At 34.9% G+C, this 20,508-nt stretch overlaps 1 protein-coding gene across 2 annotated transcripts in view; it reads left to right on the top strand.

The window, feature by feature from the left end:
- Positions 1 to 404: 404 nt before the first annotated feature.
- frmd3 (FERM domain containing 3) overlaps positions 405 to 20,508 on the top strand; it is a 70,529-nt gene continuing 50,425 nt past the window's right edge. For both annotated transcript variants that reach the window (XM_058783702.1, XM_058783701.1), the window contains exon 1: positions 405 to 707. In XM_058783702.1, coding sequence (XP_058639685.1) covers positions 603 to 707 — 105 coding nt within the window. In that variant the 5' untranslated portion in view covers positions 405 to 602. The remainder of the gene's footprint in view (positions 708 to 20,508) is intronic.

Here is a 20,508-nt window from a genome sequence, read left to right as displayed (position 1 = left end):
TTTTAATTTTTTTAAAGAAAAATCATATTTATTATAGAAATTTCCATGACATTTTCAGATCTATTTATTTTGGTACTTGTTATTTTAGGTCTAAAAATCACGCTTAAAATTTCAGGTTTTCTGATCGTTGTTTATTCGTAGTTTTTATTAGTTAGGCCTATTTAATACTACTACTGCTTTACATTTTATTACCAGTCACATTATAGTATTAACCACAGTGAAAAACATCAAACAAATCAATACTTTAAAAGCTCGATCCCATTTTAATTTATTATGGTTTTGCTGTAGCACAAATGGTAGTAGTAACTATTGACTTTAGTCGGAAACCATAAGGCAACTCGCGTTGTGTAGACGCTCGTTCCAGGTGAAGCTGCTGATATATCTCTGATGGGATTGAACTGATGGAGGGATGGAGGGAGGGAGGGAGCTCAGGAGGGAGGGAGGGGAGAGAAGCGAAAAGGGGGATCGTTCTCCCGGTCATATAACGCGACATCTCTCTTTCCTCCTCTCCGCTGGCAACATACGCGACGCGCAACCGACACCCCGTGCTCCTCTCCCAAACCAAAGGCGCTTTGTTGCTTTGCGATGCGGAACCCAGAGCCATGAAAATGCTTCGGTTCCGGAGTCCGAGCATCTCCTCCCTCGCGCAGGAGGTCCGGTGCACGGTTCGCCTGCTCGACGACTCCGAGATCGCGTGCAGCATCCAGGTAAGCGCGCGCTCAGTGATGCTACGCGCTTCTGTATTGCGATTCATTGACATAACGCTTATTATTAATGCATCGTGTTAAACGGGCAGACTGGCCTCTTTGAGGCTTGTTTAGGTGGAAGACGTCTAGGGAGGGATGGTGACGCTTTCGTCAGGGTTTGCGCGTGTCATTATTGCCTGGATCACTGGATTGCCTGTTTAAACAGTTACGCCCTTGACTTTCTTTGTACACAAGAAAGATTCATACACAAAATGCGTTTGGTTTATAAATAACAGAACTGCGCAAAATGGAACTGGTGAAAGCCTCTTGGCTGTTTTAACGCTGTGTAATTTAATTTGCGCTGTTTTGTGGAGGTTTTGGGAGCGGAGAGCATGATGCAAGGCAGACGTACACTCTTCAAAAATAAAGGTTCTTCACGATGCCACGGAAGAACCTTTTTGTCTAAATTAACCTTTAACATCTGAAGAACCTTTCTGCTTCACAAAAGGTTCTTCAGATTAGAAAAAGGTAAGGAAGAGATGGTTCTGAATGGTTCTTCTGTGGCCTCGGAGAACCTTGTAAGCACCTTTATTTTAAGAGTGCAAAGCCTCCATGTGTCTCATGTGCTGATTTGTTTTCTTTCTTTTCCAAGTGATGAAACCTTGCAGAGAAAGTCAGTGATGGATAACAGTTTGCTGTCCTTTCATTTGTAAAGTCAAGTCACTTTTGTTTATATCAAGCAACAGTATTTCAAAGCAGTTTTAAACCTTGTGAAAAAGAAGTAGCTACACTTTAGCATAATTTTAATACTAATTATGGGAATAATAGGTAGCCTACGATTTAAAGGAATATACTTGTGATATTTTTGACAGTTAATTGCATGTCATTTAAAATTATATGAATTTTTAATGAAAAACTGTAATGTTGAATACAATTAGTTGAACTTAAAGTTTTTTTACTCACTTAAACTTCAGCACATCTTTTTTGTAATTTACTAATTAGTTCTATTGTCTTTGAAATATGGTTAAAGTGTGCTGCTGCATTTATAAACTAAAATATTCTTTAATGTTGTTTTTGTTGAAACTTGTATTTAAATATATTTGTAATGATGAAGTTGCAGTATAGTACATTTCAAATATATGAACTAAAAATATCAACACTACAGTTAAAATTATGATCAAGTACTTTACATGTGATTTAGTATGTTAGTCAATATCAAAATAAGTGTACTTCTGTAAAGTGCAACAATCTTAATTTGACATTATTGCGTGTTGCACAGTTAAGAAACAGTTATGAAAGTGTACACTCTTTAAGTACGCTTTAAGTGGTCTTTTGTTTCATTAATATTATCTGCAAGTAGCTTTCTTTTCTTTCTTTTTTTTAATATAGCCTACTTTTGGATTTTGAAGTACACTACAAGTGCACTTTGAAAACAAGCACACTTATTTTTCACAAGGGAGTACCTTACAAATCTCAGATGAGCAAACCAAAGGCAACTATGGCATGGAAAAAAAACGAGCCACGGTGTTAGTTAGCACTTGAGACTTGAATATAATGCAGTTATAATGACAAACTCATTTAGTCACCAAGCTTTTGGCACTGCCTTTGGTAAACCAATGCATAACGTCTCAATGTACCGATGGTCCCCAAAAATCCTGTCTGAGTAGGCGGCTCACTAGTTTTTGAGACGCAGCCAGTGAACTCCTTCCCATCATGCTCTCTATGTTCCAGTCGAGATAAATGAGCGAACTCGTTTCTGGGAAAGACTCTTGACGATGCATTTCCTTTCAGAACATTCTTGGAAACAATGGAAACATCCAATCCACTGCAAATCTGCATGTAGTTTTGCTAATAAAAATATAATTGAATCTATAAAGGCCAGGAGGCAGCCGTAATATAGTTACTGTCATTCAGCTCTGATGCAGGCTTAAGTGTTTGATGATAACTGATGATAACGGATGATGATGTGGATGTGTAGTCTAGCTGGCACTAATGTACATACTGTCTAATGGAAGCAACATCCATTTCCTGCCTTTCATTTTCAGAAAACTACACTATGATGGTGAAGTCAGGAAATTGTCCTCTTATTATGGTTCTACCTTGGGTTCAAGCTACTCTTGGATCAGTAAAAGCAGCTAAAATACTTTCTACTAACTTTTAAAATATCTCTTGAGTACTTTTCTGAAGTATCTTTTCTTAGGGAACAAAGTGAAAGAGGTGAAGCAATGACGGGAAGATTGATGTGCATCCCGGTCTTTTTTTATACATTGTGTCTCTTCCTCCGGAGTGGTGTTTATAAACTTTTGAGCTAAAAGAAGGAGCGTTCTGTTTGGTCTTATGAATATTTCAGAAAGCCACGAGGCTCTAATGGCTTCTTGTTCTGTGATGGCTTTCTCCTGCATATTTCATGACCATCCCCATTGACAGAGGCTGCACCTCCGTTGGTGCACTTTTACATGTTATAAGCACTCACTTCTTACTTTTTCATCAGCTACATGAGGAGTTAAATGCTGAGTTTATGTTTGCTGTGTCGTGTATGGTGTAGGTCAGCAGTTAGTTCTGGTCCTTGAATTTGATTGGCCTAAAGAGTGCTGATATACAGACCTTTGACTTTTCACTGTGTTTGCTCGTTCCGGATAGACTGTCAGTCCAACCCAATCTCAAACCGTAATTCTTTTACAATGTGGCATTTTGTATGAATTCATGCAATGTGATTTGTATGGAAATTGTAAAAAAATGTTTTTTTTTTTTTTTTTTTAGAAAAAAGTAAGCATAAAAAAAAAAAGCATGAAAAAATATTGCACTTCCATAGCTTAATTAAAGTGCTCTATTTTCACGCACTAATTTTGCACCAAAATATTAATTCTTTAGTACTTCTTAAGATAATCTTAAGAATATCTAAGTATAATCAACTGTGCTATTTTGAGACACCATAAATATGAACTAAAATGTGTTTTAACATACTGTCTCTGTATTAAAAATTTATTTAGTTACACTTGAACCCATCTTTCATACACTAATATATATATATATATATATATATATATATATATATATATATATATATATATATATATATAAATTTTTTTTTTTTGAAGTTCTTAAAAATATATTTTTAGTATATCAAGTACAAAATTAGTGCATGTAAATAGAGCACTTTAAGTACATTATGGAAGTGCACTTTTTTTCTCACTTGGGCAGATTGTATGAAAATGTATGAAAATAATAGTGCACAAATTCATACAAATTAGGCATCAATTCACCAGAACATAAAGTAGTTGCTAATTGCAATGAAAGTGTGTCTGTGCATTAGATTACTCGCAAATTGCAGTCCGTTGCTGATTCCAAATTACATGACAAAAATTGTAGTCAATAATGTAATCCATGACATTACACATTTTAGGTAATATAATCAGATTACTTTTAGATTACTTTTGACTTTACACGTTCATCACATTGATTTAAACAGGATAATCTTGTTCCATATTGAAAAAAAAAAAGAGAGAAAGAAAATATATTCCATTTATTATTATTAACAACATGAAGTGCACAAAACATTACATTAAGTCAAGGTTTGTGAAGGAACTGCAGGGGGTTTGTGAGTTTAATGAAAAAGAAGAATTAGGGAGAATCAGTAAATTATGAATAATTTAATGCTATTGTGTGAATAATATGAAATCATGTAATCAATAAAAAATTACCTGTAGTCTAATTACAAGTATCTGATTCCGTAATCCAGATTACATGTAATCAGTTACTACCCAGCACTGCTTGTTACACAACATCATCACACTCTCATTATGAATGAGTCATTGAATTATTCACATAACTTTAATAATGCTGATTCACTTTGGAAGGAAACGCCGCTGTGTTGTTCTGAGATGTGTGACCATCAGTTTTGTTTTGTCTTTGTTTGGAACTATTTTTGTTGGCAAGAACAGATGAAGTAAAATGAAAGTATCTCAGTATTAACTTCTTATTTATTAAACATTTGTATAAAAAGCAATGTCATACTCGTAACCATGCCGCTGGTCTGAATATTAGCAGGGCTGTGATCATGTGGCGAACAACAGAACTCTTTAATGAGTCATAAGACACATACCATGACTTTAATAACTTGGCTTGACTTTAAACGTAACCAAAATTGCAAAATTGTGTGTATTAGAATGAAATACAATCTAGGGAGCCCTAATCTAAAGGGATATAATGATAAAAAAATTTTTTTTAAAAGTTTCTCCGGGGGGGAGCACAATTTTTGTGAGTGAATGCAAAAGCAAAATTTTAAATATATAATTTTCCCCTTCATCTCATTTTCCTACCACTACCATGTCTTTTTATAATCTCTTTAATAATCTCCCTTAGAGAACAGAAAAAATACAATTTAGCAGCATTGTGTGACTGTCATGTTAATCCTAAATATTATTTTGGAGCCAAAAATGATATAACCTGAAAATGAGCATGACAAGAACATAATTAAAAATGATTACATAAAGAACTTTTGCATGTAGCCTTTGGCACGATCAGTGCATTCAGAACTGCACAAAAACATAGGTGTGTTGAAAAATTAGGCATTTTTGATGATTAAAAGTGCTTATATTATAGCAACCCTTACAATATGTCTTTTTTTGTGTTTGCTAGGCCAAGAATCAGTATTTCTATAGTGATATAGAAATCACTACAGAACTCAAACACCTAGTAAAACATGTTAAAGTACACCTTAACAACCACACGGAAAACCCTAGCAACCACTCACAACCCCCTAGAACCACAATGAGTTTTGCAAAGGAAAACAGCACAGATTTTCACAAGATTGTTTTTAATAAATCTATATGTCTGCAATTGAAACATCCATGAAATCCTTTTAAAGATTTAGACTGTAGAGTTTTTGGGGCCTTGTGTTTTAGTTATCAGTCATGAGAAATGCACTGGTAAAATCAAAAACAGTCTAATCTAAAGTCGAAAACGGTTTAATCAAAAATAGTCCCTTCTGTTTGTCTGTTTTGGACAGAATGAAACCATGTCAAGTTCTAGCCAGTGTCTATGCCGGGTCAGTGATAACAAAATCAGCATATTTCAGTGTCTAAGTAGTAAATGAGATGTGTGTGTGTGTGTGTGTGTGTTTTGTGTGGGTCAGCACTCAGTGAGTGTCTTCTCAGTGTCTGAAGGACAGATCGCTGATGCATTATTAAGGCAGATCATGCTCTTCAGTGTAGCTGCTGCATCACTCATATGCTACTGATGCTGCGCTCTGCTTCTGCCTTTACAATCCTCACGCGGACAAAACCTGACAAAATCAAGCCACGCAGAACATTTCCAGTGCCTTTAGGGACATCAAATATGAAATCAACATTTTTTTTTTATAACACAGAATGTCTGGAACTTCAGAATTTGATAGCCAGTTCTTTAAATTACTATATACTATGCAAATGCCATGGTAATCCTTTGGTAATGTGGTATATGGTACTATAAAAATCAGCTATCAGCTATTTTTCATTTCTTGATAATACATGTAGGCCTATATATGTATAAACCAGAAACACTTGTTGATTAGAGAACTTGAACTTTACTTCAATTGGCATATTTGGGGTATTTCATTAGAAAAGTTTAAAGAAAGGATTTCTTGAAATATGAATCAAATTAAAAATGTACATATTTAATTAATTAAATTAAAACTGTAAAAGAAAAGGAGACCAAATATATTCACTATGAGAAGAAAGTACCATGGTGTTACCATGTCTTATGTAAATATCATGGTGCCCTTTGAATGATTTTTGGAGTATGAAAATAGTAATCATTCAGTAGCTATTCATTATATATATCAAAGTACCATGGCTTTACCATCTGATACCATCCCTGTACCATGGTACTACCGCAGCATTTTTTTCTAAGGGTTATTAAGATGCGTGTTGTAGCTTTAGACACTGACAATTCTGTTCTTGCTATTCTTAAAAATGCAGCGGTGTCATCATTGATTAAACATGGCTATTTTTGTATTAGACCAAATGCAAATCGCCCCATCTGCAGAAATGTATCTCTCATCCTCTCTCATTCCCTCTTTTCATCAATAAATGTCCGGAGAGCAAGACGGAGAGAAGGTGGTGTTGTGGTGGAGACTATAAATAGTGCTCATGCTATTCTTATCCTCCTCCTCCATGTCTTTTGATGAGATTTTTTTGCAAGAATGACTGAAGAAAGAAAAGAGGGATCATAAGGCAGGAGGAGAGAGAGAGAGAGAGAGGAGGGGTGTAAATGAATGACGTCATTGGTCTGGTGGTGAATGTTGTGTCAGTGATGTGCAGTGAATATGTACTAAGCTCTGTGCTTCAGAGACAGTGTATACGTCTGTGTCTAGAGCGCAACAATGTCTTATTTTTTTTTTTTAAGTGCTCCGTAAAGCTGTTCTTGTTCTTTTGCTCAAACACATTTCTTTTTGGAAATATGTAATTTTGTGGATATTAAAAAAGTGATTCATACATAAAATATATATATTTTTAATTCTAAAAATTGATAAAAGTTGTTTTTTTAGGGGTAGACAGGGGTAGGTTTAATCTATAGTAATTGTATTTATTTATTTATAATAAAATTGTATTTTATTTTATTTTTTTAATAATGTCTATGATATGTCCTCATTTAGATAGTAAGCGTGTGTGTGTGTGTGTGTGTGTGTGTGTGTGTGTTGAAGTGTCCTCCTGCTCTGTTTGTACATCAGTAGCCTGAGGCAGTGCCGTGACAGTGTGTGGTGTGTGATGATAGATATTTTAAGAGACAACAGCATGTTTGGCCATTGGGGATATATGACCCGTTAAACACACAAACACACACTGATACACACTCGTATCTGTCACTCACAGCACTTCTGCTGGAATGAAAGCATATTACACTCACCCATTCAACTGATGTTCTGAATTTCAAGCTTTTATATTGTTTATTTCACAAGTGGTTTGGTGTATATATATATATATATATATATATATATATATAGGCTGTGAAAATTAATCTGCATTGTTAATCTTTTTGATCTTTTATTTAAAATAATTCACAAAAATCTAACCTTTCATTGGATAACAAGAATTTAAAATGGGGAAATATCATTATAAAATAAATGTTTTTCTCATAAACACGTTGGACACAATTATTGGCACCCCTGGAAATTCTTATGAGTAAAATATCTCTGAAGTATATTCCCATTCATATTCACAATTTTGAGCACTCCAGGGTGATTATGAACATGAAATTATCCAGACATGGCTTCCTGTTTCACAGAAATATAAATAGAAAACAAAGCCCAAATTCCATTAATCATCCATCACAATGAGAAAAACCAAAGAATATATTTCTGATGTGCAGCAAAAGATAATTGAGCTTCACAAATTAGTGAAGTGGCTTTAAGAAAAGAGCGAGAGCAGTGAAAATTCCCATTTCCACCATCAGAGCAATAATTAAGAATTTCCAATCAACATAAAATGTTAGGAATCTTCCTGGAAGAGGACGTGTGTCTATATCGTCCTAATGCACGGTGAGGAGGAGAGTTTGAGTGGCTAAAGACTCTCCAAGGACCACAGCTGGAGAATTGCAGAAAATAGTTGAGTCTCAGGGTCAGAAAACCTTAAAAAATTGTCAAACAGCACCTACATCACCACATGTTGTTTGGGAGGGTTTCAAGAAAAATTCTCCTCGCTCATCCAAAAACAAACTCCAGCATATTCAGTTATCAGACACGACTGGAACTTCAAATGGGACTGGCTTCTCTCTCTAACCTCATCAGGCATTGTAGGAGAACATTTAGAGCTGTTAAACTGGCAAATGGAGGTTTCAAAAAGTATTGAATAAAAGGGTGCCGTTAATTGTGGCCAATGTGTATTAGAGAAAAAAAAACCATTTATTTCATAATGATATTTCCCCTCATTTTAAATTCTTATTATCCAATGAAAGGTTAGATTTTTGTGAATTTTTTTTAATAAAAGATCAAAAGGATTAACAATGCAGATTAATTTTCACAGCCTTCTTTGATCATATTTACCAAGGGTGCCGATATTTTTGGCCATGACAGATACATACATATAAACACATAATATCAAATATTTTTTGCTGTTAAATACACACACACACACAGAGACAGATATACATATAAACACATAATATCAAATATTTCTTTTTCTGTTCAAACAGAACACTCTTCCATACTTGCACTCTTGCACTCGTATCCTTAATGTGTATAGTATTATATTGTTGTATCACATACTTTGATTCTTACATTGTAAAGCCATTGAAATAATATGCACTCATTACTGCATATTATTCATTATTTCCTCAATTGTAAGTCACTTTGGATAAAAGCATCTGCTAAATGAATAAATGTAAATGTAAATTATTGAGCCATGAGCTTGTACATTTGCAGTTCAACTTAAAACATTTAATATGGGAGAAATATTGGACAATAAAATATTTAACTTACCTTCTTAACTTCAGCTTTGGTTGAAACTTAACATTGTATTTTTTTTAACTTCACATAAAAATTAAAGGTCAAACAATAAGTGGTGGTGCACTTTGTAAAAATGTTAAATTAAATGTTTTAGTTTGTTAAATAACATACTAAAGCACACAAAGTTCTTGTACAATTTAATATATAATATAAATATATTTAAATTTATAGCCTATATGTAGATTTAAATGAATGCATATTAGTTCACCTTAAATGATTGTCAAATCAGTACTTTAAAGGTTGTTTGATTGTTCCGCTGCAGATCAGTACTTTAACCATATTTCATTGACAATAGAAGTATTTTTGAAATTAAATATAAAGATGTGGGTCAAAAAGTTTAACTAATTGCATTTAATATAAATTTAAACCTTACATTAACATTCAATTATGTGTCGTAAAAGTATAAAGTATATATTTGGTTACACTTTATTTTGATAGTCCACTTTAGACGTTCTACTAACTATAAGAAACTTTGTAACTACATGCCAACTAATTCTCAAGTTAAAGTTCAAGTTGAGCTTTATTGTCATTCCGCTACATGCGGGGCATACAGTGGAACGAAATGTCGTGCCTCACAGGACCACGGTGCTACATAAATACAGGCATACAGCAATGAAGTAAAACAATATAAACCTATACACACCTATCCTACTGATAGATTTTGACTATAAATATACTATATATTAAAAAATGTTTTACCTATACATAAACTAAAAAATACAAACTATACAAACTATACAAACTATACGAGTGCTTCAGATAAATACTGTACATGTGCGAAGAGAAACATTGTGAGTCAGCAGCTGGCTGGGGAACAGTGCAGGATGATTTGTAGTGCATGAGCATGTAAACATACGTATATTACTGAGTCTTTTTGTGGGATTTGTATACACACAGCAGTGTGTGTGAAAAGTGACTAGTGCACATAGAGGAGGAGAGTGTGCTACTACTGATTCTCATTAATTTGCAACTACATGTCTTACTAACTCTCAGTAGGGCAGGTTTAGGGTTAGTAGAATAAGTTGACATATACTTACAAAGTTTCTAATAGTCAGTTGTATGTTGTGGACCCATCAAAATAAAGTGTTAGAAGATATTAAGCAGACAGTCTACTAATACTCTAATGACTGCTAGTTGACATGTAGTTGCAAAGTTACTTACTGTTAGCAGAATGTCTAAAGTGGACTATCGAAATAAAGTGTTACCTTATATTTTTTTTAAAGTATATTATTTCCATAATGAGTCCTCTTTTTAAAAGTATGCTAAAGTGTACTTCTTTTTCACGAGGGAACCCAGAAAACAACATGAAAATTCACTCAAGCTGTCAGTGTAAAATGATTAAATGTTTTATGATGCAGCCACTAACCATTGTGATTGTTACAGATTCATTCATTTTGAGAACAAAAGTACCACATTTGCCATTTTCAGCATCCTGTTGTCTTCACAAGCAGTATTAATAATCATTCACTCTTAAATGCAAGGTTTAATCAATAATCAATTAAATTTCTGAGTTTAATCATTGAAGTTAGTTAAAATAGAACATCCTTTGGCTATTTTTCTAGCATGACGTGACTTTAATTGTCTTGAGTGATCCCATCATCTCAGCGGATCAGTTAGAAATAGTGAGTCACTCACGTTGGCATCTGCACTTTTATCATCATTAATGACACTGTTTTTAGTGAAGTTGTGATATCATAACATCTTTGAAACAGTCACATGCTGTCCTTATTTGCATGCACAAATAATTGTGCTCTTTTTTGATGCAGGAATTGCTTTATGCATTGCAAGCAAAATGGGGCAAATGTCACCTCACAAATTATTCATACAGCCAATGACATATTCAGACTGCGGGTCTACATGCATAATCAAAAATGGCAATTGAATGTAATGTAAATCAGTGCACATGGAGTGTTATGTTTCACAGTGCATCAAGTTATAAATCATGAAAAGAAGAAAAAAAAATCAAATACATTAGTCCACTTTGCCCTTCAAAACACAAGACAGGTGTAGCAGCTGATGATGAAATGAAGATGTGATATTTAGAATATTTTTAGATTTTTAATTGTGAACTGAGCATGAGATATAGACAGTAACACAAGAAAGACTTGGACAAAGACATCATCTTACCACACCAGGTCAGTTTCACTTCAGACCTGTTGTCAGCATAATCCATTTTCATGTGTTCAGGGATTAGAGGGCGAACAGAGAAATGCTTCTATGGTTTCAAGATTGCTCCCATTATAGCCATAAATGTTGCACAGGTCATCAGGGTCAGATCCACAACAATACAGGAGGACTATTAAATGGATTCAGAATCTGCAGTGTGAAATATCTGTGACATTGGCATCGCAAAAGTACAAAAATAATGTTTTTCAGCATCTCACGCAATGAGCACCTAATATATAAAAAAAATTAAATAAAAAAAAGACAATAAGTCTATTAAGAAGTAGTTCATGGTGGTAGTTCAAGCTTGAATATCTCAGATGGTAGGAAAATTCCTTATTAAAGAATTTACAGGTTAGTGGGCATGATTAAATTAATAGTTCATCCGAAAAAGATATTTAACAAACTTTTCAACCGCTTCTGTCCATGCCATAAAAGTCAACGGGGTCCAAAAGTTTCAAGCTCTAAAAAAGACAAGATGGTAGCATTACTTGGTGCTTGTGCCATGACATCATGACGTTAAGTCATGTGACATGCAAAAACCAATGAGGTTTGATGTTTGTCCTCTGTATGCATATTTGGTGATTGATTTGATTTGATTTAGTGATGTAATTAAACTCAAATTTTGGTAATTAAAGTAAAATTTTGGGAGGAGTACGTCCATCTAATCTTCTAATTAATACCAGGATATAAAAGCAGCCTCCTACCTTTTCCCATTGTCAGTTCTTTTGGCATTTCTCCTCCTTCCCTTCTCCTCCTTGTATATTACCTGTAGTAGACTAGTGGGTAAATTGGAGCTCAAATAAAATATCCTTTCTGAGCCCCTCTATAGCGGACAACAAGCCAAAACTGTTTACAATGTATCCTATAAAAATTGCTTTAGAAATTAAAATTTTCTACGATAAATCTGGATGAAATCCAGTCATTTCAATAGGAATGTGATCAGGAATTTTGCGTGAGTGTGAACGATTTCCTGAGCACATCTTACTATGCGTTGGTCTAGTGCAGGGATCTCCAACCCTGTTCCTGGAGAGCTACCATCCTGCGGATTTCAGTTCCAACCCTGCTCCAACACACCTGTCTGAAATTAGCAAGTAGCCTTGAAGACCTTGATTAGCTGGTTCAGGTGTGTTTGATTGGGGTTGGAACTGAAATCTGTAGGACGGTAGCTCTCCAGGATCAGGGTTGGAGACCCCTGGTCTAGCGAAATTCACTTTATTGACCAACAGAAAGCTGCTTGCTTTGAAAGTGACTGCTATGTGAGCTGTACTTCATACTTCACTATGGACAATAGACAATGGACCTTAAAAAAATTCACTATGTGATTCGCCAATGCTACCCAAGACTTGGATTAAACCACATGGATTAATTTTATGCCTATTTTATGTCCTTTTTATTTTTGGAGCTAGAATCTTTTGGCTGTGATGGAACTGGTAGAAGAGATTTCTTCTTCAATGGATAATAATGAATATCTATAATAGATTTAAAAAAAACTTTTGACACTATTGATTATGGATTATTAATGATGCAACTGGAGAGATATGGTATAAGAGGAAAAGCTTTTGCTTGGATAAAAAGTTACCTCGATGACAGATATCAATTTGTACAAATTAATAATGTCAAATCAGATTTAATGAAAGTTACTTGTGGTGTTCCGCAAGGTTCGGTGCTAGGCCCTAAGTTGTTTATACTGTACATAAATGATATTTGTAAAGTGTCGTAAGTATTAAAAATGGTCTTGTTTGCTGATGATACTAATTTATATTGTTCTGGGAAAAGTTTGGAACAGCTTCTGAATACAGTGGAAATCAAACTGAGGGTTTTCAAAAAATGGTTTGATGATAACAGACTCTCACTGAATTTAAGTAAAACAAAGTTTATAATATTCAGTAATCGACAAAGTAACAATAAAGTGAAACTAATGATTAATAACGAGGAAATAGAAAAGAGTGTATGAAAATAAATTTTTGGGTGTTATAACTGATCATAAATTATGTTGGAAATCACACATTAATCATGTAAAAACAAAGATGTCCAAATCCATTGCAATATTAAATAGAATAAAACATATTTTGAATGAAAAAACTTTATATATATATATATATTGTATTGTGTGCTCATAGTTCCATACATTACTTATTGTGTGGAGTTGTGGGGTCACACATATAAATCCAGTTTAAATTCAATATATTTTACAAAAGAAAGCTGTTAGGATTGTTAAAAGGGTTGATTATTACGAACCAACAAATAAATTGTTTATTAATTTACATGCATTAAAATTTGTAGATTTAGTTGAATTATATACTTTACAGTTAATGTACAAAGTTTATAATAATTTACTTCCAACTTGTGTTTAGAGGTTGTTCAAAATAAGAGAAAGTCAGTATATTTTAAGAGAATTGTATATGTTTAAAAAAGTAAGGGCAAGAACTAATGCAAAAAGTAGGTGCTTATCTGTTATAGGGGTAAATCTATGGAATAAATATGATAAGAAACTAAAAGTATGTAATTCACTTTGCCAGTTTAAGAAAATGTATAAAAATAAGGTGATAAATAATTATATGCAATAATTATTAACAAATTGTGGTTGTATTGTTAAAGAATTGAAGTAATAGCTGGAGTGTGTATTTTTGTTATGTTTGTTTTGAATTATGGTTGTACATTTTGGGAAATGTTTTTGTAATATTGTTTATTTTGTATTATTTAACTTAGTGAAAAGTGTCGCCATTCAGTTAACTATGTATAAAGGGTAGGCATAATAAGCAAGGCTTCTGCCTACACCTTTTTCGGTAACTATGTATATTTATTTACTTTGTGAAAAGCTGTCTGTGAGGACCGGAATAAAATTATTATTGATATTGACCCCATTGACTCTCACTGAATTGATAAAAATAGCAGGGACATTCTTCAAAACATCTTCCGTGTTCTTTTGTGATCATACTCATAAGAGTATAAAAGTAAGTGAATACATAATTTTCATTTTTGGATGAGCTATCCATTTAATTGCATTACTTTTCATTGTTTTTTCCCTTCTTCTTTCAAGTTAATCACACTAATTTAATAGATAAGTTGGCAGACAGACATCATTTTAATTGAAAAAATGTGACAGTATGAGATTTTATTCCATGTGTGGACTTTTGAACAGTATCCTTACTTATTAGGTTTATTTAAAATCTGTAGAGATTCTTGTTGCAATGCAGAAATTTAGTGAATCCTGAATTAGGCAGGTCCTGTAAGATTGCTTATATATATATGTATATGCGTCACCATAACCCCAAGCCTTTAACATTGACCAATCCTTCCTATGTATTTGGGCCAAGGACAGACTAAACCATTCTGAGAAAATGAGGGGTTAATGGCAATCGACAAAGGGTTTGTCTTTCACACACTGTCAGGTGCTCAAATAAGACAAGTATGCATGCTGCAAAATGCTAACATCTGCCTTTTCCATTATCTTCTATTTTCTTTTTTCTTTTTTGGTTACTTTGATTTATTAATTTACACTATTCTCTGTTTTACCATGTTCCATGTCCTCTGCTTAATGATATGAGCAGATCCTTGCGACCTCTGGATTAGCAAACATTAGACGTTTAGTTCTAAGGGAGACACACTCATAATTGATATGGCATGGGTATTAATTACTGAACATTTTATCTAGGGCAAAGCTTTCACGGTCCTAAACTCTGTTTGTTCAGACTGTTCAGCTGCTGACAGAGGCATTGCTAACACTAAGTGAATCTTGGAGGGATTTTGGAAGGTGGAGAGTTAAAGAAAGAGCAGCAATGCAGCGTGGTTGCTTTGTGTTTCAACTTGTCTTCCACGCCATCTTGTTAGACTCCTTAATAATTAATCATCTCTCCGCATCCTGCCTTTCTCCCTATCATGCATGCATGCTCATTCATTAGAGGTGTTTGTTAAAGCAAGCATCACTATTACTAGTGCTCATATGGTATATAGGATTAGCATTTAAGCAAACCATAACATTTAACATTTTTAAACATAGTTTAACAATTCAGTGTTTCCCAAAAGCATAGTTCAAATAAAAAATGAGTCAACCTGTGGTAAGAAGCATAGTTTTTTAATAGTTTGACATGTGGAGAACACATACTGTGACATAGTCTTCCCTAAAAATTTTCATTATTTACAGCTGTTCAATATTGAATGTTCATTAAATGTTCATTATTGACACTAATTACACTAAAACCTGACAAAAAATCTCTAAATGGATTTATAAGCAGAAGTTATTACTCCACCAACTGCGTGACACTATTAACAAGAGCTCTGTATTGTTGAACCAACATGGTTTGGACAGATGTGCGACAGAGTTACTAAAGTTTTGCGAAAGTCTTGACTAGTAAGTAACACCCTAGAAACCACAAACAACATCCTAAATGAGTGATAACAAATTAACAACCACTTAGAGCAACCTCATAGCAACACCCTAGAAACTACAAATAACACCCTCAATAGTGGCAACTGGCAACACACCAGCAATCAATCAGAACACCTTAGCAACCTTATAGCAACACCCTAGAAACTACAAACAACACCCTCAATAGTGGCAACACACCAACAATGACACAGAACACCTTAGCAATGGCATAGCAACACCCTCGATACCTCAAACAACACTCTACATTAATGGCAACACATCAACAATCACTCAGAACACCTTAGCAACACCCTAGAAACGACAAACAACACCCTGCAATAGTGGCAACACACCAACAATCACCAGAATACCTTAACAAACGCATAGCAACACCCTAGAAACCACAAATAACACACTACAATAGTGGCAACAAACCAACAACCAACCAATACGCCTTAGCAATAGCATAGGAACACCCTAGAAACTGTAAACAACACTGTAAAATTGTGGCAACAAAGCAACAGCTCAGAATACCTTAGTATTTTAGCAACACCCCAACAATCAATCTAAACACCATAACAATCATGTAGCAACACGCTAGAAACCATAAATTATACCCTACAATAGTGGCAACACACCAACAATCACTCAGAGCACCTTAGCAACCACATATCAACACCCTAGAAACCACAAATAACTCACTACAATAGTGGCAACAAACCAATAATCACTCAGTACACCTTCGCAATCTCATAGGAACACCCTAGAAACTATAAACAACACGGTAAAATAGTGGCAACAAACCAACAATCACCCAGTTAACCTTAGCAATCATATAGGAACACCCTAGAAACTGTAAACAACACTGTAAAATTGTGGCAACAAAGCAACAGCTCAGAATACCTTAGTATTTTAGCAACACCAACAATCAATCTAAACACTATAACAATCATAGCAACACCCTAGAAACCACAAACAACACCCTACAATAGTGGCAACACACCAACAATCACTCAGAACACCTTAGCAACCACATATCAACACCCTAGAAACCTCTAACAACACCCTTTAATAGTGGCAACGAACCAATAATCACTCAGTACATCTTAGCAATTGCATAGGAACACCCTAGAAACTATAAACAGCACGGTAAAATAGTGGCAACAAACCAACAATCACCCAGTAAACCTTAGCAATCATATAGGAACACCCTAGAAACTGTAAACAACACTGTAAAATTGTGGCAACAAAGCAACAGCTCAGAATACCTTAGTATTTTAGCAACACACCAACAATCAATCTAAACACTATAACAATCATGTAGCAACACGCTAGAAACCACAAATAATACCCTACAATAGTGGCAACACACCAACAATCACTCAGAGCACCTTAGTAACCACATAGCAACACCCTAGAAACCACAAATAATTCCTACAATAGTGGCAACACACCAATAGTCACTCAGGACACCTTAGCACCCACATAGCAACACCCTAGAAACTATAAACAACACGGTAAAATAGTGGCAACACACCAACAATCACCCAGAACACCTTAGCAACCACATATCAACACCCTAGAAACCTCTAACAACACCCTATAATAGTGGCAACGAACCAATAATCACTCAGTACATCTTAGCAATTGCATAGGAACACCCTAGCAATTATAAACAACACCATAAAATAGTGGCAACAAAGTAACAGCTTGGAATACCTTAGCAATCATATAGGAACACCCTAGAAACTGTAAACAACACTGTAAAATTGTGGCAACAAAGTAACAGCTCAGAATACCTTAGTATTTTAGCAACACCAACAATCACTCAGAGCACCTTAGTAACCACATAGCAACACCATAGAAACCACAAACAACACCCTACAATAGTGGCAACACACCAACAATCACTCAGAGCACCTTAGCAACCACATATCAACACCCTAGAAACCACAAATAACTCACTACAATAGTGGCAACAAACCAATAATCACTCAGTACACCTTCGCAATCTCATAGGAACACCCTAGAAACTATAAACAACACGGTAAAATAGTGGCAACAAACCAACAATCACCCAGTTAACCTTAGCAATCATATAGGAACACCCTAGAAACTGTAAACAACACTGTAAAATTGTGGCAACAAAGCAACAGCTCAGAATACCTTAGTATTTTAGCAACACCAACAATCAATCTAAACACTATAACAATCATGTAGCAACACGCTAGAAACCATAAATTATACCCTACAATAGTGGCAACACACCAACAATCACTCAGAGCACCTTAGCAACCACATATCAACACCCTAGAAACCACAAATAACTCACTACAATAGTGGCAACAAACCAATAATCACTCAGTACACCTTCGCAATCTCATAGGAACACCCTAGAAACTATAAACAACACGGTAAAATAGTGGCAACAAACCAACAATCACCCAGTTAACCTTAGCAATCATATAGGAACACCCTAGAAACTGTAAACAACACTGTAAAATTGTGGCAACAAAGCAACAGCTCAGAATACCTTAGTATTTTAGCAACACCAACAATCAATCTAAACACTATAACAATCATGTAGCAACACGCTAGAAACCACAAATAATACCCTACAATAGTGGCAACACACCAACAATCACTCAGAGCACCTTAGTAACCACATAGCAACACCCTAGAAACCACAAATAATTCCCTACAATAGTGGCAACACACCAATAGTCACTCAGGACACCTTAGCACCCACATAGCAACACCCTAGAAACTATAAACAACACGGTAAAATAGTGGCAACACACCAACAATCACTCAGAACACCTTAGCAACCACATATCAACACCCTAGAAACCTCTAACAACACCCTATAATAGTGGCAACGAACCAATAATCACTCAGTACACCTTCGCAATCTCATAGGAACACCCTAGAAACTATAAACAGCACGGTAAAATAGTGGCAACACACCAACAATCACCAGAATACCTTAACAAACGCATAGCAACACCCTAGAAACTGTAAACAACACTGTAAAATTGTGGCAACAAAGCAACAGCTCAGAATACCTTAGTATTTTAGCAACACACCAACAATCAATCTAAACACTATAACAATCATGTAGCAACACGCTAGAAACCACAAATAATACCCTACAATAGTGGCAACACACCAACAATCACTCAGAGCACCTTAGTAACCACATAGCAACACCCTAGAAACCACAAATAATTCCCTACAATAGTGGCAACACACCAATAGTCACTCAGGACACCTTAGCACCCACATAGCAACACCATAGAAACCACAAACAACACCCTACAATAGTGGCAACACACCAACAATCACTCAGAACACCTTAGCAACCACATATCAACACCCTAGAAACCTCTAACAACACCCTATAATAGTGGCAACGAACCAATAATCACTCAGTACATCTTAGCAATTGCATAGGAACACCCTAGCAATTATAAACAATACCATAAAATAGTGGCAACAAAGTAACAGCTCGGAATACCTTAGCAATCATATAGCAACACCATAGAAACCACAAACAACACCCTTCAATAGTGGCAACAAACTATCACACCGCAACAATCATATAGCAACACACCAACAATCAGTTATTTGTGGTTTCTAGGGTGTTGTAATTGGTTGCTAAAGTGCTTATTACACTAAGGTGTTCTGAGCGGTGCTATGTGATTGCTAAGGTGTTTAGATTGTTAGATATAACACCCTAGAATTGTGGCAACAAACTAATAAGTAATGCAGTTGTATAATGTAGTTCTTTCTATTCAAAAATCAAGTTTTTTTTCTATCATTGTAAGAGAAGAGACAAGCAATGAGATGAGAAATCTCTTCTTAATTATGTCCACTGTAGAGCTTGATCTACATTCCAGATGTGCAGATAGAAAGAAAATACAATCGTGTTCTGTTTTCATTAACTACAGCTTTAAGAACGATGATGTTGATATTTTTCTTCATATACTGTAAGAGCAGGACATCCAGCCCAGCCTCTCTGTTGTGGTATTGAGACCTCGCTCTCAGTGAGATGTGTTTCACACATCAGGAGTGTGCTATAGCACCCTGCGTCACATGTAATAACAGCAAGGTCAAAACGCTGATGGTCATCAGAGCTGCTCAGTGGAGCAGAGACACTGTCCTGTTTCAGACCAGAAGGCCATCATCACTCACTGAATGCCAGTGTGCAGCATCATGGCTGTCCACCCCTGCATGACCTTAACATTCATTAAAACTAATGTAATTTTCTGTATTTTTTAACGTTTTAAAGATTTAATTCAATTTAATGTTTGAGTTTTTAAATTAAAATTCAATGACTATTTATTAAAGAACAGTACATGTATTTTATTTGACATATTAAGCTATGAAAAACCAGTCTGTAATGATATTGAATTAAGTTTTGCAAACAATAAGAACACAAAACATTCTTACATCATTTTGAGTCAGTCAGAAATGGCTCAAAATGAAGACTTGTGGTTCAGAGAGAGAGTCAGATGTTGATTTGGTAACAGCTCAGATGGATTTATTGAATTCATTCAGTGAATGATTTGTCAGACTGATTCAAATTGATAACTTATGAGTCTGTAAGCCTTTTTGTGCTGTTCAAAAAAATAACCTATTCATAAGACATTTCTTCATCGATCAGATTATACTGGTTACACTTTATGGTTGTTTTGAGTGTCGTGAGTGAATACAGCACAATAAAAAGTAAATAAATGATCCAATATTAAAAAGATATAGATTTTTGTCATATATTGTCCCTTATGTTATTGTATTTTGTCATT

This window comes from Onychostoma macrolepis, chromosome 08, assembly GCF_012432095.1.
Source record: "Onychostoma macrolepis isolate SWU-2019 chromosome 08, ASM1243209v1, whole genome shotgun sequence".
In the NCBI taxonomy this organism is placed as follows: Eukaryota; Metazoa; Chordata; class Actinopteri; order Cypriniformes; family Cyprinidae; genus Onychostoma; species Onychostoma macrolepis.
This window is presented reverse-complemented; position numbering and strand designations above follow the sequence as displayed.